Source organism: Cupressus sempervirens, chromosome 2, assembly GCF_028749045.1.
Source record: "Cupressus sempervirens isolate cs-2001-9-10 chromosome 2, ASM2874904v1, whole genome shotgun sequence".
Classification (NCBI taxonomy): Eukaryota; Viridiplantae; Streptophyta; class Pinopsida; order Cupressales; family Cupressaceae; genus Cupressus; species Cupressus sempervirens.
In genome coordinates this window covers 95,674,348-95,700,889 of record NC_143119.1, presented here as the reverse complement: position 1 = coordinate 95,700,889, position 26,542 = coordinate 95,674,348, and the positions used below count along the sequence as shown (strand labels likewise).

The window sequence follows — 26,542 nt, the reverse complement described above, 5'->3', positions numbered from 1 at the left end:
ATGAAGAAAGGTATTTACATCAGTCAATCAAAGTATGTAAAGTAGTTACTGAAAACTTTTGGGATGTAAGATTCTAGACTAGTGGGCACACCTATGGTCATAGGCTACAAGTTATCTAAGAAAGATAAATCCAAAGAGGTAAATGCAACTTTATATAGATCAATGATTGGTAAGTTGTATATGTTGTTCATAATAGACCATTTATTGAACATGCAATTGGCATAGATGCAAGGTTTTCTTCAAATCCTAAGGAATCACGTGTAGTTGTTGTGAAGAGGATCTTTTGATATATCAAAGGAACAAAAGATTATGGCCTATGGTATTCAAAATATGAAAATTATAGTTTAAATGTGTTTGTTGATGTTGATTGGGCAGGTAATGTGGATGATAAGAAACATGCAAGTGGTGAAGAATTTTCTCTTGGTGAAAGATTAGCATCATGGACAAACAAAAAGAAAAATTACATTTCACAATCTAATGTAAGGACAAAATATGTTGTTGCTTCTATTAATTATCAACAAGTGGTATGGATAATTTTTTTTTTAAGGGATTCATAAAAATGACACATAATTAGTTGGTGTTAGTGGTGATAAAGATTGAGTAAAGGATGAGTTGCAATATGAATTCAGTGTTGCTATCTCATAGGAAGGTTAAATTATAAGTCATGATGCTATGTTTATGGTAGCACCTATTTATGCAAAGAATTGAGTAGTTTATGCATAACGAGATCAAAGCGGGTAATTGCTAAAATAGTCAGTGACAAGCAACCAATTGATTTGAATGTTAATTCAGAATGGTGAAATATTAGTTGGATCGATCCTAGTGTATGGTTGATGGTGATGTTTAGATGATATGGTTAAAACATCACCTTATAATGTGCATAGGTAATGGTAGTTTGATGATTTGAAAGTGAGTGCGACAAGAATAGGTGAACAGGTAAACTGGACAAACAAGTAATCAAGATGAACCTGTAAATTGGTAAAGGTTAAACAAATGATGTAGAACAATTGGCGAAGATTTACGGAGTGCTCCTAAAATTCAAATTTTTATTAGTATTGGTGACACTATTTAACAAGTAGGAAGGTATTTCTGTGATTTTTGGAAAATATTTGACAACACATTGATCAAGGTAATATGTTTGAGGAGCATTGTTCAAGAAGTTATTTTTGGTCAAAATGACTTATCGAATGGATCAATTTTCAAGGTAAATTTCAACTTTGAGGCAACATAGTCAAAGAAAAATGATTTACATATGGTGAGATGCATTTTATCTTAGCAAAATTTATTTGGATTGTTGGATCTATGATTTATTAAGGAAGGGAAAGAAGTTCTACTTAAGGCAAAAAAAATGAGTTGTTGATAATTGATTGCAAAATTGGAGAAGGCTATAATCATGGAGAAAGGACTATAATGAAGTGTGATCTATCCAACGGGAGAAGTATGGTACGCTGAAGAGTTTTTGAGCTTAACTAAATATGATTATGTAGAGGTAGTGCAAATCACATACTATTTTATTTCTATTACCCTTAACCATTGTAACAAAAAAATCCCTTAGTAGGGTGGATCCTAAAAGGTCCCCTAACCAGATGGCATTTGAAAGAGTGTTCAAAATCCTCTAGTCAGGTTGCTCCTAGTAGGACAAAGACTTTGACAAGTCTATAGGTAAATACCTTAATTAGGTGACACATAACATGCTTTTTGTAACCTTTAACTGAGCAAGTTCCTCATAGGGCATATTCCAGAAGAGTACACAATTTGTGAGCATCATTTCACACTGTGGTTTTCACCTAAATTGGGTTTCAATGAGATAAATTTGATGTTTTCATTGTGTGGTTGATTTTCTTATGGTTGCATGTTGTTGAAAAGGTTTATTTACTTTATGTGTTGATCGAATGTTCAGGAGGTTAAAGTTTTAATCAATGAACTTGGTGAGTTCTTTTTTGATTTGGTGATTACATATTCATTCCCCTCTCATTAATGAGGGTTGTATTAACAAATCCACCCTTGAACTAATCAGATTAGCACAATGAGAAGGATGAAGGGTGCCAATGCAAGATCTATGTCAATGGTGTATTTGTATTCTAATGTCTAGATTATAGGAGCCTTGGGCGTAATCTACATTTTAGCATTGCTCACTGTTTTCAACATTTTTTCCAACAATCCTTATCAAGTCTAGCAACTTTATACAATATGGGCAACTTTATATAATATGGGTATATTACAAGAGAAATTGACTTTGATGCCTTTTTTAATGGACATTGGGACTAAAAGAATTGACATAGTATAATCATAATGTAATATTGTAATATTTACCTTTTGATGATAGTAAAAAATGTTAACATATGATGATGTAATCTATCATAGATCAAAGATTTGCGAATAATTATAAATATAATCTTATTTTCATAAAGACAAATTTGAACATTAATTAAAAAACCCCTTTACTAAAAAAAATTTAAAATTATATAAATAAATTGAATATATATATATATATATATATATATATAACAATTTTTTTTCTTCTTAAATATAATATGTTAATATACAATAAAATACAGATATCACTTAATCAACAATATCACTAATTATATATATATATATATATAACAAATTTTTTTCTTCTTAAATATAATATGTTAATATACAATAAAATACAGATATCACTTAATCAACAATATCACTAAACGGAAAAATCTCATAATAATAATAATTATTCTTATAATAACATGAGCCTTTCTTACCTTCCAAGCTCTCTCGTAAATCATATATTCCCGTCCTTACTATCCTGTCTTATCCAGCGGGTTCCTAAAACCTGCTAAAACCCTCTGTAGCTCAGCGATTATCATTCTCCTCCTCCACCTTCATTAATGGAGTGTTCTCCCCTTACATTCCATGGCAGAGGCGTCAGACTGCAGTTATCTTCTCAAGCAACATCGTCACAGCACATTCATTTTCCCACCAAGCGTAAAAACAAACCGGGCCTTAAGTATAAATCTCGGCTGAGATACAACAGCAGGCAGAGCATCTTTATAATCGTTAGAGCTCAAAATGGTGAGGGTAGCAATAATGCAGCAGAGAAAGAGGAAGGAAGCAATAATATCAGCGAGAACGGAAATGGTTTTACGTGGAGTGGTGTTGGACAGGCATTTGGCAGGGGAACGCAGAGGTTTTATCAGAATTTCAAGAGAGATTTGAAGAAGGAGACGGCCGTAGATATCGAGGCTATCAATAGTAAGGTTGGAGAAGTGGCAAGTGAGGTACAGGTAGCTACTGAGCCACTCAGGCGGCATATTATTTGGAGTGCTGAGAAGTTAAGGTTCGAACTTTGGCCCCAATTTGTGGCTTGGAATCGCTTGGAGCTCTGGAAGGTAGTGTTTTTTCTTTCTATTGTCTGCAGTTACAAGCTCTCGGATTTCCTTTTCTTATTTGAATTCTATTCAGGGAGGCTTTGACGACCTCTGGTTCCTTTTTCTTAATACAGTTCTATCCAAATGGAGTTACGAAACCTCTGATTGTTTATCCTAATTTTAATTCTAACGAGGAAAGGCTAAATTTTTATTATGATTCGACTCAAGGAGGGTTGCGATTCCTCGTTTTCCGTTATGATTCTATGTAGTGAATATACATTTGATCTTTGAGGATTAACATTGGAGATTTCTTCATAGCTTTTATGGAGGTGCCTTCAGCGCTGTGTCATTCCTGAGTTAAGGCATTTTGCTCGTTCGTTTGTTGGGTATGGCAACTGCAACTTTGAACCTCTAGCACCCTAAATATACCTAGGAGATTATGAATAATTGTCAAAATTCTTTGCGGGTTCTCCTGGGTTCGTCTCGGGCATGCCCACTGGCTAAATCCTGGATCCTAGCCACACATTCGCCCACACATTATGTGGACCGAAAATGTATTGTACCCAAACTGGAAAAGTAACAAGGATGAACTGGTAACGTAGGATATAATAAATGACCTGTAGGCTTGAATTTTCACAGTTGATGATGATTTAAATGCAGTATGAACAAAATGCCGACTAATCATATGATTTTCACATCCATTTTTCTAACGATTTAACATAGAAGGGATTAATCCAGTGTGGTCTCCTTACTCTCTTGCTGATTGGTCGTGCTTCCTCAATCTATTTACAAGGAAAGACAAAAATTAGAGGATGTAAGAACATCTTAGATTTCTTTTTTAGTTTGAATAAAATATATTATTATCAATTCACAGTAGGTTTGCAGCCCGTAATGACGAGATTAGAAAAGTGAAAACCCTAGTCATTTGTAATGTAGAGCTCTGCACGTTTCCAAATAAATGTAGATTGCAGTAAATATTAGATGGATTAATCCTTCAGAAAGTAATAGAGAAATAAACAAAACTTTTACCTCACCTTCAAATTTGACTCTGAATCACAAAAACTCATAGCGAATAACACAAAGCTGTTCAGTGAATTTTAACAAAATATGAATAAATAATGATACCTTAGGATGAATGCACTAAAATAATTAATGATGCATGAACCTTCATTTAGGTTTCCCTAGGGTCTGTCTCAGGGACCATGTGGGTCCCAATTTGGGTCGATACAGCTTGTGGGAGCCTAATTGGTGTTATAGTAAATCGATGTTGTTGTTGTAGTATTAAACAAAGGAGATGAAAACTACTTATATAGATTTATAGAGATGATGTTTCTAAAAGAACCAATCGTGAACTAAAGATGAAAATAGAAACTACTTAATTAACTCAAGACTAACTAAGATGATCATTAAGGAAACATTTTAATATTCTAATACCTCCCCTTAATGGTCATTGTCTAGCTGCTGCCTTTTGGTCACCTATTCTTCAAAACATTTTGCTGCTGCTGAGACCCTCCCTAGATCTGCAAAGTGTAAATAACCAAGAACCCAAATTACGTCCATAAAAGAACAGAGAAGCTAACCCCTTGTCAGAAAACTTTGCAAAAAGAGACAAGAGTCTACCATTGACTCTGCCATTGAGATGAGTCTGCCACTAACCCTCCTAGAATTAGCAATACATTTGACCAGAAATCATTACAAACATCCAACCTAATGTTGCATAATGGAGCTGTTTTCCCATGGAGACAAATACAAACTCCAAGAACAATTAGCATAATTTTGGGGAAAAATCGGCAAACCCTCAAAACTTTGCAGATGAGCATGCTGCCCCAAAATAAATTGCAAAAAACCACAATTTTTAAAGGAGAAAATTTGGAAAACTAGACACAATTTTTGAGGTGAAAAACCGATAAAAAATAGACAACAAAATCTGAGACACAAATCAGGAAGTACATAGCTTTGGTTTTGAGAAGAAAACGGTAAAACCCAGTAGATAATTTTTGTTGTATAAATCCATCAGATAATGTTTTGAGTAAACAATTATAAACCCAACAAATATTTTTTTTAAGGAAAATATTATAAAAACCCATCAAATGTTTTTTAAGGGAAAAAATATGAAAACTCATCAGAGAAACCTTCATATGGCAAAACACGAGACCTTGCATGACAAACAGCATATGCAAGCAGCATGCAATTGACAAAAAGCACATGCAACCTTCAAAAATCAGAGACTTCTTCTCAAACCAGGAAATTGTGAGATCAAAACTCTCAACTTGGCTTGTGATTTTTGGCAAAAATCTTTGAAGATGAACCACAAAATTTTCATTAAATGCCTCCAACGATTTTTTTATTTGAAAAAATCAAAACTCAAATTTCTGGAAAAAACTCTAGATCAAAAGAGGCTCAAATAGTTCATAAAAAACTCGCCAAATTTAATGAAATACCATCAACCTGCATTGATACCATGTTATGATAAATTGACATTATTGTAATTGTATTAAATAGAAGAGATGAAAACTCTTTATATAGATTTACAAAGACGATTTTCTAAAAGAAACAATTGCGGACTAAAGATGAAAATAGAAACTACTTAATAAACTAAAGAGTAACTAAGATAACCATTAAAGAAACATTATAATTTTCTAATAATTGAGACCAAAAACGAAACACAACCAGTAAATGGGACAATTCTCAGTACTGCGTAACTTATTTTATATCGACTTTGAAGTGGGACCTTGAGAGGTACCAATATCAATTCCAAGGAATACTCCCAGATTTTGCTAGTGTTTCTTAAATATCCATTCTTCTTGACAAGCAAAATGCAGCTAAGGGGTATGATGAGAAGATTCCCGAAAAACCTCATATTACTGTAGCATCTTGTTATCTAATTTATTTCTATTATTATTCTCCTTATACTATTGTCTGCAAAGTGGCACTGTTCTCCCTTCATACACATCCTGATTAAGCTTATTGCATATCACACTACCTATAGAAACAATCTAGCTCTGGGAGACATAGTGGAGCTGATAAAAACCAGTTCTAGCTCTGTAACACAAAATAGAGCAATATCATTACTATATAGTACTACCCTATTGCACCCAAACAGCAAGACACCTACTTTTGTTACTGGAGATCAGATGTTGACAGTTTAATTTGGTTCATAACCTTGTATTCCATATTTGCATTTGGAGTTTTGCCTTTACAATCAAGCTATTGTTTCGTAGTCTTACAGTATGCTTTGCAGCCCAGCAAAGGTCCCGACTTTTAATATCATTTCAATGTAACATGGGGGCTTCACAAAACAAAAAATGAAAAAACCCATGCACCTTGGTTGGCAACCTCCCTGTGTCAGGGGCTTGGTCCACCACTGCCTTCACAACACCATGTTGCCTCCTGGGGTTTATGCAAGCAAAATTTGTAGCTGCAACACTTGTGATAAAAAGAGGGTTTACAGGCTACCATAAAGGTCACTGCTACACACACACACACACACTACATATGCATTTTTATGAATGTATGTACATGATTTTTTTACTTGTTTTGACATCATGATACTCATGCTACTTGTTGTAATCATCTTCTTAATATTTATATTGCAATTTTGCCATGTTCAAGTATTTTGTATTATGATTAATTAGCTGCTATACTATTATACATCATTTCATAACTAGCATTTTAAGTACTATTTTTATAGTATATTACAGCACCCCGACCCTCCGCCAATATCCCTCCTCCATCCCCAAATTGAAGCCCTTTTTTCTGCATCCTGGAAGCCCGTCCTGATGTCCCGACGTCCCCCAGTGCCTATGGTACACTTAATTTTTTTCTTTGTAGATTGCTCAAAATTTAGAGTTTGTTCAGCTTTAAGTATGGTGAATTCTTTTACATGCACAATAAAAATGGTCACACATAATCTGTTTGCCCCTTGCAGATTTATTTCATTCTATTTCTAACTATTTTATTGATAATTTTGTGGTGTTAAAACAATGTTGAATATGTAGACCATTTTGATATTTATCAATCTAGTTTACATTTTTGGAAGGAGGCTAACACATTCACATATCCCTCGAAGGTACAAGACTTGCTGTATTATGAATCAAAAGTTTCTGGGATTGCTGTAAATCAAAAACTTCTTATGTAATTGATAAACACTGCAGAAGCTTAAAACACTCAACATCTAGATCTGATTCATATACAATTCTCATTGGGCTAAATTTAACTTCTATTCTGTTTTTACTTATTTTTTTTCCGTTTGTGTATACAGGATCTTAAGCAATGGGAAATAAAACGTTTTAGTGCATTCATTCTCTGTGTCTCAGCTTTTTCAATTTCAGTTGGCGGACTCTATCTTTCCTTAAGAAGAGCACGTTCAGATTATCAAATGAGCAAATTGGCAGAAACTTATTTGGAAGCAGTGATTCCTGATCCTTCATCTACAAATGTAAGGAAGTAAGTATAATCTGTCTGTAAGCGATAAATGTTTTTGTGTTGTATTTTCCAGCTTTGGTATAGTAGGATGCTAGTAAGAAAGGAAAAAGCTATCAGTTAAAAGTGCTAGAGTATATTTATATAAGAGTTTACATTTTAAACCCAAAAAAGGAATTGATCTACATGCTTTATTCATTATATGGTCATTACCAGGATAGTACTTTCTATGTTAAGTAAATTTTGTAACTGCAGAAGTCAATTTTGGCAAACTTATCTTTGTAAATGCTTATCACGGTGTATTGACTTTGCCACTTTGACTTGTTAAATAGTTGAATCTTCCTGAATCAGGTCCTGCTGATTTTTCTGATATTTTTTGGGGGTTTATTGACTGAAACTTGTTAAGTAAGCTATTAAAAGCATTTTTAAATGATCGTGTGTTCTAGATAGTTAAATTTAGTAAGGTCAATCAAGTATAAGCTCTATCTAAGTATTTTAGGCACTCCAGTTTCGTAAGTGATCTGGGCTCTGATAATTCTGATTGAACTTAATTTCCATATTTTGCTTACTATGAAAAATATGGTATTGGTGGATTGTAAGGTTCAATCATTAGGAATTGGCCAAGGGTGTGAATAAAGAGAAGCGTTACAATGAAAAGACAAGGATGTGTCTTTTGAGTTGCATCCATTCAATCAAGCAAGGTATAAGAAGGATGTCGATACTTCCCCTTTCAACATCATCGAATATTACCTATTTTACTTGATCCATATGGATCTGTTCTACCTGAGCAAATTGCCTCTTAGCATAATTGGTGGCATATAATCTAAAGATCGCAATCAGACACAATTCTTGGATAGTAATAGGTTCAGATCAGACACAGCAATATCGTTGTTACATGCAATAACTATTGACATTGGATTAGGTGTAAATCAGAAATAGCATCCATCATTGAAGTTGCAAGCTTACAAATGTAAAATCAGAAACATCAACATAGCACTATTAAGCGATATCTATGCATTGCACAATTAGATCAACATACCAGACAAAATGATCCAATTTCTAAAAAAGGGTCGTTTTTCCCCGAGGTGTGAGTTTGGAAAGTAGCCATGTTATTGCAGACCAATTGTCACGGATCAAGTCTGGTGAACCACCGGTTGGGGTAAATGACGACTTTCCAGACTCCCATCTGTTTCATATTGCCATACTCCCGATATGATATACAAGTATAGAGGAGTACCTGTCCATAGCTCAGTTCCCTTTGGACATGCCTCCAGGCGAGAGAAGGAAGTTGGTCCTTAGGAGTAGGACCTTCCAACTAATTAATGGACTATTGTATAAAATGGGCCCAGACCAACTCTTGAGGCGATGTGTGATGGAGGAGGAAGTGTCGAGTGTGCTTCAAAAAGCCCACGAAGGACCTGTAGGAGGACACATGGGTTCCGATACGACGACAAGAAAATTGCTCTTAGTAGGCCTATGGTGGCCAACTTTGTACAATGATGCCAAAGAGTGGGTGTGATGTAGGAGCATCTTGCATCCAAAATAAAGGGGAGACATGTTGAATTTTTTTAAAAAAAAAAAAAAAAAAAGGAGAAAAGAAAGGAAAAGAGGATTTTTATTTTCGAGGTGCATAGGTGGCATAAATAGAAAAATAAGAAAAAAAGTTGTCATTACATTAATCGAAGTGTGTAGGTGGCATCTTAGAAGCTTGTGGAAAGTTTCTTAAATCTTGCATTTAATATTTGTTGTGATCCATAAAAAGAAATGTAATTTTCTAATTGGGCCACATGGTGGTGCTTAGTTGTAATTCTAGAAGGTTATGGAAGTTTTAGAAGATTGTGGATATTGTGTAGGTGGAATTCTAGAAGGTTGTGGATAAGTCATGCATTGGGTGGTAAGTGCCTATTTAAGCAAGGCATATGAGCATTTCTAATCAAGCTTGAGAAGTAGAAGCTAGAAGGTGTGAAAGCTCTAAAGGTGTAGCTCTTAAAGTAGAAATTCTTGGTGAAGCTCTTGGTGTGAAGACTCTTATTTGGGATTTCTCTTATGTTGAAGAATTTGTAAACTTCTTTTTGAAGAAGTCATATCTATGATATCATCTTGTGGGTGTTGTAAGGATCTTCAAGTATAATAAAATTGCTTGTGAAGCATTTTTTTATTTCTCTTGGTCTCCATATTGTTGCACTCTTGATTGCGAGTGGGTAAGGGTGGTGTGGCCCTCTATCAAGTGGTATCAGAGCGTACCTTCGTCAGTGGTATCAGAGCAGGAGTTCCTGAGTGTACAAGCAGATCCCCGAAGAGTGAGGCAGTTTGTACCAGGACCTTGATTGGGTGAAGTTTATCAGAGCGGAAGTTCCTGAGTGTGTGGACAGATCGCCGAACGTGAGGCAGTTTACACCAGGATTTGCAAAGAAGGTTGATCTTGTGGCTGATTGATCTTTTAGATTGGTGGATTTTTTTTTTTTGCTTAGGGTTTGCTAAATTTTTGGAAGATGCCTCCAAGAAGATTGGACCCTAAGGAAAATGATGACCTTAGTGAAGCTATGGAAGAAAGAATCTTAGAGAAGATAAGAGCAGAGGTCAAATCAGAGATTGCATTGATGAAGAGTGACATGATTGCTGAAATTGTGAGTGCTTTGGGTGGTGTACCTAGACATGTGGGTACTGAAGACAGATATGATGAAGTTGCCGAAGACTTTGAAGCTGCTAGTGAGGATAGAAGTGATCATGAGGAGAGACCTATTGGAATTAGGGCTAGTCAGTTTGCTCGACCTGGATCTCAGTTGAAGTTGAAGCATAAGATGGAGGTTTCTAATTTTTCAAGTACTTTGAATCCTGAAGACCTGATTGATTGGATTGGTGAATTAGAGGACTACTTTGAGCTTGAGGGTATTGAAGATCCATTGAGAGTAAGGTTGGCACAAACTAAGTTGAAGGGACATGCTGCTCTTTGGTGGAAGGAACTGCAAAGAGATAGAGAAGAGGAAGGTGAAATGAAGATCACTAGATGGAAATTGATGGTGACTAAGTTAAAGGCAAAGTTCATTCCTGTTGATTATGAACTCGAATTGTTTAAGAGGTTGCAGAATCTGAAACAGAAGGATATGACTGTGAAGGATTACACTGAGGAGTTCTACAAGTTGACTATTCGGTCTGGGCATAGAGAATTGTCAAAGGAGAAGGTAGCACGGTACATTAATGGTTTGAGATTCAATATTCAGGATGAGGTTGGTATGGTGAATATTTCCACAGTGGAGGATGCTTATCAGTATGCTTTGAGAGCAGAGGAGAAGCTAAAGAGGAAGAATCAAGGTAGTTCCCGAGGGAAGGAGAAGCAGGATAGTTCGGTACAAGCTAAACCAAAAGCAGAAGGTGAACCAAAACCTATGGAACAAAGAAGAAGGACAGGTGGAGGTGTATTCAGAGGTAATTGTTTCAAGTGTGGTCAAGAAGGGCATAGATCTTTTGAATGTTCTATTGGTAGGACAGCTACTATTGTGAATGAGGTTGAAGTCCAGGAAAATCAGCCTGAGGAAGGAGAAAGTTTGTTGGCTCAGCGAGTACTAATGGGTAAGAAGACATTGGATTCTTGTCAGAGGACTAGTTTGTTCAAAACTTGTTGCAAGTCTGGTGGGAAAGTTTGCAAGGTAATTATAGATGGTGGTAGTACTGATAACCTTGTTGCTGAAGAAATGGTTCAAAAACTTGGTTTGGAGAGATTGAGACATCCTTGTCCTTATAGAATTGGCTGGTTGCAAGGTGAGCATGCTTTGGAAGTGAGGGAGCAATGCCTTGTTGATTTTCAGATTGGGCAGTATAAGGATCAAGTATTGTGTGATATTGTGGATATGAACAGTTGTCATGTGTTACTTGGTAGACCTTGGCAGTATGATTGCAGGGCTATGCATGATTGTGTTAAGAATGTGTTTACTATTGAGAAAGGTGGTAGGAAGTTTTCCTTGATTCCTTTGCAGAATGAAGCGCTCGGTAGGAGAAACTTGAGTATTGGTAGTCGAGTTGAGTTGGCAAATTTTGCGAAGATTGAAAATCAGCATGGGAAACGGACCTATAGAACACCTGTGGTGGATGTAAAGGAGAAGAAGAAAAACAAGGGAAAGAGTGTGCAAGTTGAAGATTTGGAGGACATATTTGTGAAGAACCAGTTTGGGATTTATGTGTTGAATCCCGAAAGATGTTCTTCCAACTATTAGAACATCTTTTTGGACCTGGGGAGTCTGATGCAAGAGCATCTTGCATCCAAAATAAAGGGGAGACATGTTGAATTTTTAAAAAAAAAAAAAAAAAAAAAAAGATAAAAGAAAGGAAAAGAGGATTTTTATTTTCGAGGTGCATAGGTGGCGTAAATAGAAAAAAAAAGAAAAAAAAGTTGCCATTACATTAATCGAAGTGTGTAGGTGGCATCTTAGAAGCTTGTGGAAAGTTTCTTAAATCTTGCATTTAATATTTGTTGTGATCCATAAAAGGAAATGTAATTTTCTAATTGGGCCACATGGTGGTGCTTAGTTGTAATTCTAGAAGGTTATGGAAGTTTTAGAAGATTGTGGATATTGTGTAGGTGGAATTCTAGAAGGTTGTGGATAAGTCATGCATTGGGTGGTAAGTGCCTATTTAAGCAAGGCATATGAGCATTTCTAATCAAGCTTGAGAAGTAGAAGCTAGAAGGTGTGAAGACTTCAAGGTGTGAAAGCTCTAAAGGTGTAGCTCTTAAAGTAGAAATTCTTGGTGAAGCTCTTGGTGTGAAGACTCTTATTTGGGATTTCTCTTATGTTGAAGAATTTGTAAACTTCTTTTTGAAGAAGTCATATCTATGATATCATCTTGTGGGTGTTGTAAGGATCTTCAAGTATAATAAAATTGCTTGTGAAGCATTTTTTATTTCTCTTGGTCTCCATATTGTTGCACTCTTGATTGCGAGTGGGTAAGGGTGGTGTGGCCCTCTATCAAGTGGTATCAGAGCGTACCTTCGTCAGGGTGGTTGAATGTGATACATGCCAACAGGCAAGGAAACCCCTCAAAGGGGATTTTATGCCTTTCAACGCTTCCTACGCCTAGGATTTATTTGAGAGATGAGGACTTGACTTCATTGGACCTTTAAGGGCTAGTCGTGCTCGATGATGTCGGTATATTGTAATCGCCACAAAATATTTAACAAAATGGGTCGAAGCACGCGCGTTGACGGATAACTCATCACTAAGTATTGTGAAGTTGATTTACGAACATATCATAACAAGACATGGCATCCCAATTTAATTAACAAGCGACAGAGGTGGTCATTTCATGAATCATGTCATTAAGTTATTGACCACAGAATTAATTTTTTTTCATATACTGTCGAGCCCATATTGTCCTCAGGCAAATGGTCAAGCAGAGGCGAATAAGAAAATTATAGTGGACGTTTATAAGTCTTGTGGGGTTGAAGGTGAAGACTGGGAAGAGAGATTACCTTTGGTATTATGGGCCTACCGGACTTATTATAAGGTGACCATGGGACATACACCCTTTCAATTGATGTATAGACAAGAGGCAGTGATTTGTGTGGAATTCATGGTTTCCAGCCTACTAAAAGCCATTGATAACAAGCTTGGTGACATGGATAGTCTGAGGGAAAGACTTTATATCTTGAATAAGCTAGACGAGAAAAGAGCCATGGCCTAATGGGTGATGGATGTAGCACAACAGTGGAGGAAAGTGTGGCACGACAAGCACCTTTGTTGAATGAAGTTCACACCTGGAGAGTTAGTGTTGAAATTCAATGGGTGAAATGAAATAAAGCTTGGGAAATTTAAAGTGAAATGGCTAGGTCCGTATAAAGTTCGAGAAGTGGTAGCTAATGGATCGGTAAAGTTGTGGACACTTGATGGTAGAGATATTACGGATGCCGTCAACGGATCAAAGCTGACGGTCTATCACCAGAGGCAAGGAAGCCTTCGCCCAGAAGGGTAAAGTAGTTAATTTAAAAAAAATAAGAAAAAAAGCCGGTGACAATGTCCCGCGGACATGTATCCCGTAGGCACTATCCCACGGACATGTATCCTGTTGGCACTGTCCCGTGGACACTATGTTGTGGACATATTGTGCCACAGACACATCATAAATCCCCGTAGACACATTGCGAGTGCCTACATTGAGTCGGAAATAATATTGGAAGGGAAAGTGGTTGGTTGAGAAGAGACGGAACAAAGTTCATTGCTAAATCATCTCGCTATATACATTGTGCCGCGACCAAGTTCTATAACAACCACCAATTGAAGGGTAAGTAGCCAGAGCCATGGTGCATAGGAGAAAACCTTAGTGAGGGAGACATCAGCTGCTAGCAAGGTTGGGGAATGGAAGAGAGAGGAAGCGATAGGGATAGAGTCACTAAGGACAAAGAGCAGAGGAAGTTGAAGGAAGCCAAAGCCACAACGACTATTACGAAGTGCCGCAAGATACTAGCCGTAGACATACTTGGAGGAGTGAGAAAATACTTGTCGCGGACATACTCGGAGAAGTGGAATCAAATATTCATTTGTACGCAATAGTAACCGTCGAGAGGTATCCGAGGTGGCAAAGGTCATTCACGCACGTGGTGGGCACTGCATCTAACCCTAACTGTTTTTGTGGAACATGACAAAACAAGAAACGATTAAACAATTTAAAGTATGTAGTCGGTAGGAAAGAGGTGAAAGTGGAAGGACTAGTTGGTAACAAAGTTTTGATATGGACAAAAATGCAAGAGTTTTGGCCTCGGGAGTCCGTGTTGTAGGACTAGGACTAGGAGCCCCATCCAGTAGCAAGAAACAAAAGGTGCATACGAAAGTGCAACAAACTGGTTAGAAGGCGGATATTTCTCACCATACAGTTCTATTTGAAGGCTTGAATGGTAGTGAGTGGAGGCGATGGTAGCAGGAGATGCTGGATACTGACATCATCAAACAAATGTTACAAATGTAAATGGCGGAAAATTTGAATGAATTAATCAGAGATCAAACTGATCTATATATATAAAGAGGAGAGTCGAATAGAATAGAAACATTCTATTCTAGACTATACTAAATATTAGAAACAATCTAATATTTACAGAGATATAATAAGATACAATAGTGAGCATTAAAAGGAAACATGAAGGTTATTTTAATACCCCCCCTTAATGCTCAATCTATTTACTACACCAATAGATCCCCTGAATTTAACAAACTTGTCAGGACCAAGGGGTTTAGTGAAAATATCTGCTGATTGCTCTGAGGTAGGAACATAGCTTAACCGAATAGATCCATCTTCTACTAATTGTCGGATGTAATGGCAATGAAGCTCGATGTGCTTGGTTCGTTCATGAAACACTGGGTTCTTGGCAAGTTTGAGTACGCCTTGATTGTCTAAAAACAAAGAAGTCGGACCTACTTGAGGAATATGCATATCTGCAAGCATCTGCCGGAGCCAAACTGCTTCACAAGCTGCCTTGACAGTTCCTCTATATTCTGCTTCTGTAGAGGAGAGTGCATGTGCCTGTTGCTTCTTACTGGTCCAAGTAACTGCTGCAGATCCGATACTAAACACATAGCCAGAAGTAGATTTCCTATCATCAACTGAGCCGGCCCAATCGGAATCAGTGAATCCACTGAGCTGAGGAGTAGTACTCCTTGTGTAAAGAAGACCATAATCTGAAGTACCATGTACATAGCGTAACACACGTTTCGTTGCAATCCAATGATCAGTCTTGGGGTTTGTCATGAACCGTGAGATGTAGCTGACTGCAAAACTGAGATCAGGTCTAGTAGTAGTAAGGTAGATGAGACTACCTACTAGCTGCCTGAAGAGTGTTTCATCTATAGGAGGAGAAACAGATTGTGCGGACAATTTCAGACCAGTCTCCATAGGAGTGGAGGCAGATTTGCAATCCTGCATTCGAAACCTATCAAGCAAACTTCTGGCATACTTGGACTGAGACAAAAAAATGCTGTTGTCAGTCTGCCAAACCTCAATACCTAAACAATAATGAAGCAATCCGAGATCTGTCATATCAAAAGTTCTGCATAGATCCTGTTTGATTTCTGAAGTCAAATGTTTTGAATTTCCAGTAATGATCAAATCATCCACATAGACAACAAGAAAAAGAATATCATTACCAGAGTGTTTAATATACAGATTACTGTCTGACGGACTACGCTGAAATCCTTGAGTAACCAAGTAATGATCAATCTTTATGTATCAAGCCCTAGGGGCCTGTTTAAGACCATAGAGGGCCTTCTGGAGTCTACAGACTTTGTGTTTTGAACCAGCAACCTTAAAACCTGGGGGCTGCGTCATGTAGACTTCTTCCTGTAATTCACCATTGAGAAAGGCGCTCTTCACATCCATCTGATGAACTTTCCAACCATACTGAGCTGCAATTGCAAGAAGAATGCGAATAGTGCTCATTTTGGCTGTCGGTGCAAATGTCTCCTCATAATCAATGCCTTCGCGTTGGGTGAATCCTCGAGCAACAAGTCTAGCTTTGTATTTGTCCAAGGTACCATCTGCATGGTACTTGACCTTATAGACCCATTTACAACTAATGGGTTTCTTCCCAGGAGGAAGATCTGAAAGAACCCAAGTGTGGTTCTTTTGAAGACTCTGAAGCTCAGAATCCATTGCTTGTTCCCATTTTGGAATTCCTTTGGCCTCTGCATATATCTGGGGCTCAGGGATATTGTGGATGTTGGCCATAAGAGCTATATTAATTGTGTTGTGCTGAAGGCTCTTATTTCTGGAGGTACTACCCTCAATGAGTTCATCAGGACGAAGATCACTAAGCGTTTGAGCTCACCATTTTGGCCGAAGAGTCGAGGAGCTAATATTAGATGCTGTTGGAATAGCTGGAGGAGAAGCAGGAGCAGGAGTTGTATTATCTGGAAGTGACTGAGGTGGTGTATCAGTAGCATCAGATGACTCATATAAAATAGAAGAACCTAAGTCAGAGATTGCTGAAGACTGAATCTCGGAATGTGGTGGGGAGTCAGAGAGCGGAAATGGTCCAAATTCCTCATCAAACACAACATCACGACTGAAGATTAAACGATCACTATTTACATCAATCAGTCTGTAGGCCTTATGTGTGTGACTGTATCCTGTAAACATAAGTTTCTGGCTTTTGGAATCCAACTTAGTGCGTTTGGCATCAGGAATCCATACATATGCCAGAGAGCCAAAAACTTTCAAATGGTTGATCCTAGGTTTGCGACCAGACCAGGCTTCCTCAGGAGTCTTATGATTAACTGCAAGGGTGGGTGACCGGTTAAGAAGGTAGACAGCTGTGGATACTGCTTCTGCCCAATATTTTCTGGGAACATTTCTATGTTCTAGCATAGCCCTAGCCATTTCTGTGATGGTACGGTTTCGACGCTCTACAACACCATTTTGCTGAGGGGTGTGAGGTGTGGTGAACTGACGTCTAATGCCATGAGTAGTACAGAAGGCAGAGAAAGCAGAAGAACAGAATTCCCCCCCATTATCAGTCCTAAGAGTACGGATGGAGGAACCAGACTCTTTTTCTACTAGAGCTTTAAACTGCTGAAATACAAGAAAGGCATCTGATTTTTGCTTAAGAAAATATACCCACATTTTGCGACTGAAATCATCCACAAAGAGTAAAAAATACCTGTTCCCAGTAATAGAAGGAGTATTCATAGGACCACATACATCAGCATGGACTAGCTGGAGTACTCTGTATGCCCACCATGTTTCACCATTCTTAAATGGTGTCCTATGTTGCTTCCCTGCTTGGCAAGCTCCGCAAACGCGATGGTTCTGGGTCTGAATATTAGGTAGGCCATGGACTAAATTATCTCGAGTAAGTTGTGCTAGATATTGAATGTTTAGATGACCGTATCGCTGATGCCAGAGATTGCTGAGAGCGGATGATTCGGCGATGAAGGCATGCTTAAGGGAATCGCCTGAATCTACAAGCCTATAAATACCATGATCCTCAAGACCGGAAGCAAGGGTAGTGCAAGAAGCACGATCAATAATCGAACAGTTATTTCCACTGAAAACGACATCCAACTGAGGGGAGTGCTTTATAATCTGACTAACAGACAGAAGATTATGTTTCATGCCAGGAAAATAACATACATTGAGAAACATGAGTTTTCTTCCTCCAGTCTGAATCTGAACATTGCCCTTGCCGACAATATTGTATTCTTCACCGCCTCCAAAGATTACTGAGTCAGAATAGGGAGTGAATTCAACAAACCAATCACGCCTATGAGTGAAATGTCGGGAGGCACCAGAATCGATGTACCAGGCAGAAGATTTCACATGATTTGCAGGTATGCTAGCCATAAAGGCATGGTAGATAGATTCTTTCTGCTCTGAGTGTTGGGTAGCATTGGCGTACTGTTTAATTGAGTCCGACTTCTGATGCTGCTGATACAGATGCTTATAATATGTGAATATTTCAAATGGCACAAACTTCGAGGTGAGAAAATGAAAGACCCAGAAAAATTGGAGAAGTACCCAGAAAAGAGCTCAAAAAACCCAAAAATAAAGTGTTGTCGGAATTTGGATCCGTTGGCTCGAAAATCGAGGCACAAAAAATGAGGCACCCACAAAAATTTGATGAAGACCCATTTGAGATTTCGAAAAACCCACCAAGAATATGTGATCAGAAAATTTTTGGAGGTCAAAAAACTAGGGTTTCGAGCAAAAACCTAGTCGGCAGCTTCGAAGGTCAGATTTGCAGGAAAAATGGCAGATATAGGCAGATTTTGGAACAAGCGGATTTGAGATAGACGGATCCAGGCAGATAAGGGCGGATTGAACACGTTTTCACTCACACAAAATGCCGAGTTGCAAAAAAACGGCAAGTTGCAGAAAAATGACGGTAGAAACCCGCGATTTGTAGAAGATCAGACGTGAGCCAAAGAAACCTGCAATTTAAAAAACGTGAACTCGGGATTTGCAGAATGAATTTCAGATTTCTCAGAACAGAAACCCTAGACGGGTTGTAGAGAAAATGGCAGAAATAATTTCGAAATTTAGAGCAGATAATTTCGAAAGAAATTATAAACTATTCAAAACCATTTGAAGCAATAGCTCTGATACCATGTTACAAATGTAAATGGCGGAAAATTTGAATGAATTAATCTGAGATCAAACTGATCTATATATACAAAGAGGAGAGTCGAATAGAATAGAAACATTCTATTCTAGACTATACTAAATATTAGAAACAATCTAATATTTACAGAGATATAATAAGATACAATAGTGAGCATTAAAAGGAAACATGAAGGTTATTTTAATAACAAATGCTAGTACGTACACAAGTGCATTGGGCCATTCAAATGCCACTATTTTCCATACGGTTGTTTGAGTTGGTATTGAGAATTATGATTTAATCATATAACAGACACAACAGGACGAGCTCCTTCGAATACAAAAACCATCCTATCATGATTTCGTTCAAAGCTCATGATTTTACTAGAGTCCTTGGTATTCCTAGCCAAGGAGGCCACAAGGTGGTAACCACAAATCACAAACTTCCACAGGATCGAAAGGAGTACTGGGTGAAGCTAGTGGGTTGAGACCTCATGGCGAATGAACTCAATTCTGTCATAAAGGGTACCAGGAGTAGAGGATTGAGACACGACTTTATCAAAGAAGGGCATTGGCAATGTATCATGGATGTGATAAAGAGCCAACTAATAGGGGCGAGTAGGGCTTTTGATATTGCCTTGCCACAGATCATCTTCATGAATGACATCATGAACGGGATGGTATATGATTGGGCATTTGTCCTCGCCGATTGCATGAAGGAATTTGCGACTCTGCAACACCGTACATTTTACATGCCCCACCATGCCATTGGGCTATTTTTAGAAGCTGAGCTTCATCAAATTCTCGCCGATGTATTTGAGGTCTTGCTAAAAGGCAAATTGGCGTAGGGAGAACCCCTAGTATTCTATTGGCGACACTTGGACATTGGGGGCACAATAGTTGGCCAGAAGAGAGTGATGTAGGGATTGAGCACGGGTGACATTGATAGTGGCCGCAAAGACACTACAGAGAGTGAGGAGACTACTACAGAGAGCGACAACTCTCAAGCCGAGGACGAGGCAAAGGTGACCCAGACCATGTCCCCGCCTAAGTCATTGTTTGCACCGCCTCTATTACCCACAACAACACATTTGATACCCACCAATGCCACTCCTTCCATTCCACCATTTGACCAAAGGAGGCCACAGATTTTTATGACACCTACTTTGACGCTGACCACAGAGATTGAGTAGTTGATGGGGACGAAGATAGTTGAAGTGTCCTCCTTGGTAGCTGATAGTCAGATAGCCCACGTTGTCCCTGACCAGACTAGCCTAGATGTAGCAAAAGGTGCAATGGAAATACACCAGGCATAAGCAGATGAGAGCGACTATCTCGAGCCCTAGGTTAGATTAGAGGTCATTGGCACTGAGGCAGTCATGATTGTTGCTTCTACCCTATTGGCAGAACTAGATAGTGTGGCTCAGTTGGCCTAACCAGAGATGGTGAATGTCCAGGTGATGGACCAGTCCAGTATGTTCTTGAGATGTTAGTTCCAACTCACTCTTGTTGACGTTGGCCCCTCCATTTAGTCCCCATGACGGGAAGAGGGTTTGAGTAGACAACTAGCAACAACACCACAAGAGAAGGAGAGTCCACTATCCAAGGATGCACTTGATGAGGAGGTTGCACCAGAAGTGGAAGTTATTGCCATAGGAGGTATGGAGGTTGAGTCAAATCAACAGATTGGGTAGGAGGAGGATGAGGAGAGCTTTTCCTATGGGTTGGATGAGGAGAGATCTAGGGCATACATCAAAGCTTTTGAGAATGTGTCGGAAAGAGGTCGGGTGATTGGACAACATGCCTTGACCAGAACACGAGAATTGTAGCTGATTCGGGCCTACATAAGGCAAACATGCCTTGAGCGGTTCCACTCTTGTTTTGAGGCAAGGGGGTGGCGAGCAGTAGAGATGCCAAAGATGTTGGCAGATTGGGCTAGAGAACTTGAGTTGGGACTTGTCACCAACACCATGGAGAGTCTTGCACCCGAAATAGTAGTGGTCGTGTAAAGATTCCTACTATGCTTAGCGGTGTGTGGCGGCAAACAAATTGGTGGCTGAGAGATCCAGAGCGGTCTAGGTGAAGGTTCGGGAGGAGCTAGCTACTCATTTAGCTAGCTAGCAGGCAACTTGGGCGGCAGAGCAAGCAACGCTCTTACATGATAAGGAGTAGGCAGAAAAGGGGTTAGAAGAGGCTAAAGCAGCCTATACCCAGAGGGAAGCATAGGCCATGGAGGCAACACTCTAGTTGAAGGAGGTCATAGAGGTGAACACGAGGACTCATAAGGATTTGCGCATCTGCACGGATAAGGTCTACGAGTTGCGCTAGTTGTTGAACACCCCAGGGATGCAACCTCTCCTTTAGTCTCTATTTTGTTTGATATATTTGTATAGTTTTCTCTTATTTTGTAAACTTTGAGTCGCCAAGAGATGACTTTCTTTTTTAGGGGGATGTTGTTTTCAAGAAAACGGGTACTTAGACGGTTGGTCTGTTCGAGGAAGTTACACGGATGCAACAGTTCGCCTCGCATCCCCTCGGGCACTATATGTATGCATTTCTCTCTTGGAATGAGACATGCTTGTATGGAGAAAACTTGTATGTAGTAATTAGTTGATGAATACAATGCTATTATACTCTCTTTATATCCATTGTTGAGTACTTTACTGATGTGTGCAATTAATCTTTGTTAACCCATGAGGGAAAACATCACTTTTATTAGAGATGTGTTTGATGAAGAAGATGGGCCCTTTCAACTCTCTTTTCCCATCACATGTCCTTATATCAACCTTTGAAGGCTTAAAATTTGGGTGTTAGGCTTTTATTAACTTCACTTGAGGGGAGGGTTTTTGATAGGACTCTAGCAATTCTGAACTTATGCAATTGCCTAGGCATGATCCTAAAGTAGCAAATTTACCCCTTGTTAACTTGGATCCACATTCGTATGACTTCTTTCTAGGCAAACCAAGTCATGATGTTCATCTTGATTTGGAAGAAGATGCTTCTACTCTTTGGCCTATGTGGTGGGAAAAGCTCATCGATGATGTTCATAATAAATGAGCTTGTTGAGGGTAGATAATCAAGAGCCAGGAGCAAGCATAATATGATCAGTTTTGCTCTTATGCCTAACATTCAACATGTTTATGAGCCACATGATCACTCATAGGCAAGGGGGAAACCTGAAAGGGAGAAGGCTATAGAAGCTGAACTTCATAGTCTTTTGAAGAACAATTGGGTATAAATGGGTCTTCAAAGTGAATATAAAGCTAATGGAACTCTAGATAAACACAAAGCTTGGTTGGTTGCTAAGGGCTTTTTCGTAGAGAGAAGGCATTGACTATGTGGAGACCTTTGCGCCTACATCAAAGATGAGCACCATCCGATTGGTTGTAGCCATTGCAACCCAATTAGGTTGAGAAGTCCATCAAATGGATGTGAAAATGCCTTCCTAAATGGTGATTTGGAGGAAAAGGTATATATTGAGCCTCAAGGTTTCGAGATTCTAGGTAAAGAGAACCTAGTGTACAGACTAGTAAAGACTTTTTATGGCTTAAAGCAAGCCACCATAATGTGGTACATCAAAATTGATAGATATTTAGACACATAGGGCCTTTTGAGGGAGTCCTATAGATCCCAACGTATATTTCAAGAGTGCTAGTAGTGATATCATTCTTCTAGTCATCTATGTGGATGATGTCATTATTACTGGTAGTGGGGTGTCGTTGCTTGAGTAGATCAAACTGAATTTGTTTTAGGTGTTTGATATGACTCATTTGGGTCTTCACCATTATTGTCTCGGTGTAGATGTTTGGTAAACAAGTGGCAGTATTTTCATCTCTAAATTGAACTATGCTATGATTTTGGTGGACAAGTTTAGGATGCATGACTGCAAAGTCTTATTTGCACCTATGAAGAAAGGCTAGAACTATCAGCTAGATTACATTCATTACTATTAGTGGTTAGTGAGTTACAATTTAGACAACTAGTTGGCAGCCTCATATATCTTACAACCACTAGACCTGATCGAAGTTATGTGGTGACCTACATATCTCATTTAATGTCTAATTCTAAAGTTGTAATGTCCCCTTTTTTTTGGGACATTTGAAAATTAATTGCCCAACCCCATTTATATTAATACTGACTATTGAGGACATAATATAAAGTTATTAAAATCAATTTAATATTAAAAGGGGGAGTCAATAGAAGACAAACTGGCAAAAGGACAAGGATGTGATTGGAAAATGAAGTCAAGCAGAGGGACATGAAAGGTCATAGGGTTGTGTTTTAAAAAGGGAGGAGGAGGTCATTTGAGTATGCTTGGTTTTTGATCTGGTTATTGATCTCTCTTGGAGACTCAATTCGAAGCTTTAGCTTCAGCCCGCTTGGAGGATGAAAAACCACAAGACGGAAGATGTTGGACAAAAACCCATCGCAGTGGAGGCGTCATTTCAGGTGTGTCACTTGCACTTCATTGCATCTCTTGTTTTAGCATCTCCAATCTGACTGTAATTCTGTTTTTAAGATTGAATTTTATTGTGATAATAACAGTTATTGTATTGCTGATGTATAATGCAATAACAAACCTAAGATTATTGGATTCTGTTATATTGGATGAATTGCTAATTATTTGTTGAATATTTGATAAAATCAGTTGCATGCATTTGCTGTTCAATATGTTCTGAGATTTTCATTTGAGAGTTTGAAGACGATACCAAGCTGGGGTATTATAGTGGTATCAGAGCTAGTTTTCCTGCTAGTTTGTGAAGTTATAACAGAGACAAATTGATATAAGGATTTATCATAAACATTTTATGCCGAGAGGAAATATTTAGAATTTACAAGATTGAATTTTGGGCATACATTTGTTGGGTCCATTACAAATGGTGTAGATGGAGATTTTGTAAATGGTCTGCAAAGTGGGGAATGTTTCAAATTATTCATTTGCCATGAACGTTTTGAAAATAAATATTGGGGAAGAAACTATTTGTGCCATATATCTTATGACCTATTGTTGGGTTGTTTCTGAGTACAAAGATAATATCTCTAAGTCTTTGATACACTTATGGTTTATTTTATTAACTTGCATTAACTACAACCTTGATTGGCCGAGCTAGGATATTATTAAAGTTGGGCCCTTACTGTGCATGAAATTGCAAAGTGCGATCATATTTAGACTATGTGCGATTATATCTCCTTTCTTCATGTTTGGTTCTAAAAGAGATTTTGCGGGAGGTGTAGAATGGTTACGGTACAGGATAGATCAAACATGAATTGGATATTACCAATACCAATCTAAGCAATTATTATGAATGGCAACCGTACCTAATAGTCACGAGGGAAAAAGTATTCTTTATTTATTGCCAAGAACCATCAATACATCATTCATGTTCCAATGTTCTTAAGTAGTGCTCGATTGGTTAGGGAGACCAACGGATGCACCCCCTCGCTTCCTAACTAACCCAACCCAATTACTAACTATCTTTAATTACATAAATGCTTTATTACGCCCTATATTATCCCCCCTAAAAGAAGTAGTCGTCTTCCAGACGACTCAACCTTTACAGCTACGCTTGGCTCAACCAATCCAACTTCCTCTAAGGTACGATGCATGGTCCTCTGCAATCCATATGCCGTACAATGGAGTCACTTCATCCTCTGGTACATCGTTTTCTTCTTGTCATACGGTCAATTTTCTTTCTTTCACTGTGTCCTCCTGTTTTGTATGAAAATTCTAATCTTCCTTTGGCCTTCTTTTGTCGTTTGAGTTTGTTCTTCACACATGTGTATGGAACCTCCTTCCCTCTGCTTGGGTTGCCAATACTTGTCCTTACCATTTTGCAATATTGTGCAACTATTTTGGCAGTTTTGATTCAACCTTTTGTTTCTATGTGTACCTATGAGATTTCTCCAATTTCTCCTTGACATGTTCTCCCCTTGAAGTGTGTAATGTACCACTTCTTCCACCACTCTTTGTCATACGTGTACGCACGTACACATGGCCTCTGTGCTTCCCTTCTATACAACTCGTACTACCTTTGCTCCTCCTTTTTGTATGGCTTGTATAACCTCTGTTCCTCTCTTCTGTATGAGTCGTATGACCTCTATGTCTTCTTCCCATATGACTCGTACGACCTCTATGTCTCCTTCCCATATGACTCGTACGAGCAATCCGTGTAGCCTCCATGTTTGCTTGATGCTCGTACAAACAATTTGTACCTTCACATACACGTATGGACTGTTCCTTTTCTCCTCATAGCTGTACATGCCTGTAAGGCTGTGGTTCTTAGTGCCTTGGCTTGTGTGATTGATGGTTCCCTATTCAAGGTGTTGTTGTCTTTTATAAGTCTTGGACTTTGTTGAGTCCAACCCTTATTCATTTTATTTGTTTTTTCTCCTGTCATGTCCTTGCGCGAAAATCCCCTACCCTTATGTGACCCACATACCTCGTTATGGCTTGTTGTTGTAATCACCTAAAAATGGTCATCTAGACTATTAGCCCCCTTCTCAGCATTTTGGCTAATTTAATTAATCATTTACCTAGACCAAATTGCTAATGATCAATTAATTTGATTATAACCTACAGTTTGACTATGCTATCCTAAGTTCATTATTTGATTAAAAGAACACGTCCCCTTTTAATTAAATAAAAGACCCCATTCTTCTAACCCGCTTAAAGTGCACATATAAAGTCCTTTTTCTATTTTGCAATTAAAAGAAAAGGCTTGTGAGACTCTTGTCTTATATGACAAGTCAACTTATTTTCTATTAGTTGACTTGTGTGTGCACATGGATCCCTCCCATTTTCGAATTCAACTGTTGATCATCTACCATCTCAATCTTGATCTCTACCGTCCGTACAACTTTTTAAGGGAGAGAGTTTTTCCCCTCAAAGGATCCACACTCTTGAGTATTGTTATGCTGCAAGTTTTCTATTTGAATGCTTGAGAGCTTTTGTGGAGAATATCATTTCTTGTCTACATTTCTTTCATCCATAGCATTTTGTCATATGGCATCCTAGTTTAGTTGCATATAGTGTAGTTCTTTTGCAAGTAGTTTAGATCACATAGTCTAATTAATATGGATGTAACACTTTCATTTGCTTAGCTTAGTTGCATTGTGCATTTCATCTTAGTTTACTCTCATCCTTGCATTGCATATTCAAGAGTTCTTAGACACTAGCATTCTTGCTTTTGCTCAAAGAATCTCCCATTTCATGGTTTACTAGCAAGGGCCGCATTTCTAAGTCTCAGCTGAGAGTCATTTTATGCTCATTTGTATGCTTTTGCACTCCATGACTAGGGAGCCCTAAGCCGCCATTTCAAGCTTTCTAGTCTATGAAAAACCTTGGATAGAAGGGCTTAGGGAAGTGCACTTTCTTAGTGTACAGTTGTCTCTGTTGGTGTTTCCTTTTGATTTCCCAAGTTAAGTCCTACCATCCTTTGCTCTTCATACTTTATCTTTTCGTCTTCCCTGAATTGGTGGGCCGGTGTGTCATCTATCTGTACCATTCCTTCTTTGTACTCCTTAGGGTACGTGGCTTCCTCTCCCTCCACCTCAACAATCTCTAGCATATTACAATTTGGTTCAGACAACTCATTCTCCTCCATTTGTTAATTGAACAATCTATTGAGAGAACTTGTTCCATCCTCTGAACACTTTTCCAACTGTAGCATAGTGTTATTATCCTTCCTTTCTTTTAC

The 26,542-nt window shown here is 38.4% G+C and overlaps 1 protein-coding gene across 3 annotated transcripts in view; it reads left to right on the top strand.

Annotated features, from left to right (window-relative positions):
- Positions 1-2,742: 2,742 nt before the first annotated feature.
- FTSH12 (FTSH protease 12) overlaps positions 2,743-26,542 on the top strand; it is a 330,913-nt gene continuing 307,113 nt past the window's right edge. For all 3 annotated transcript variants that reach the window (XR_016359778.1, XM_089812775.1, XM_089812774.1), the window contains exons 1-2: positions 2,743-3,368; positions 7,609-7,793. Coding sequence is in view for 2 of the 3 variants with exons in the window: in XM_089812775.1 (XP_089668901.1) it covers positions 2,868-3,368; positions 7,609-7,793 (686 nt within the window). In the remaining variant the exon portion in view is untranslated. The remainder of the gene's footprint in view (positions 3,369-7,608; positions 7,794-26,542) is intronic.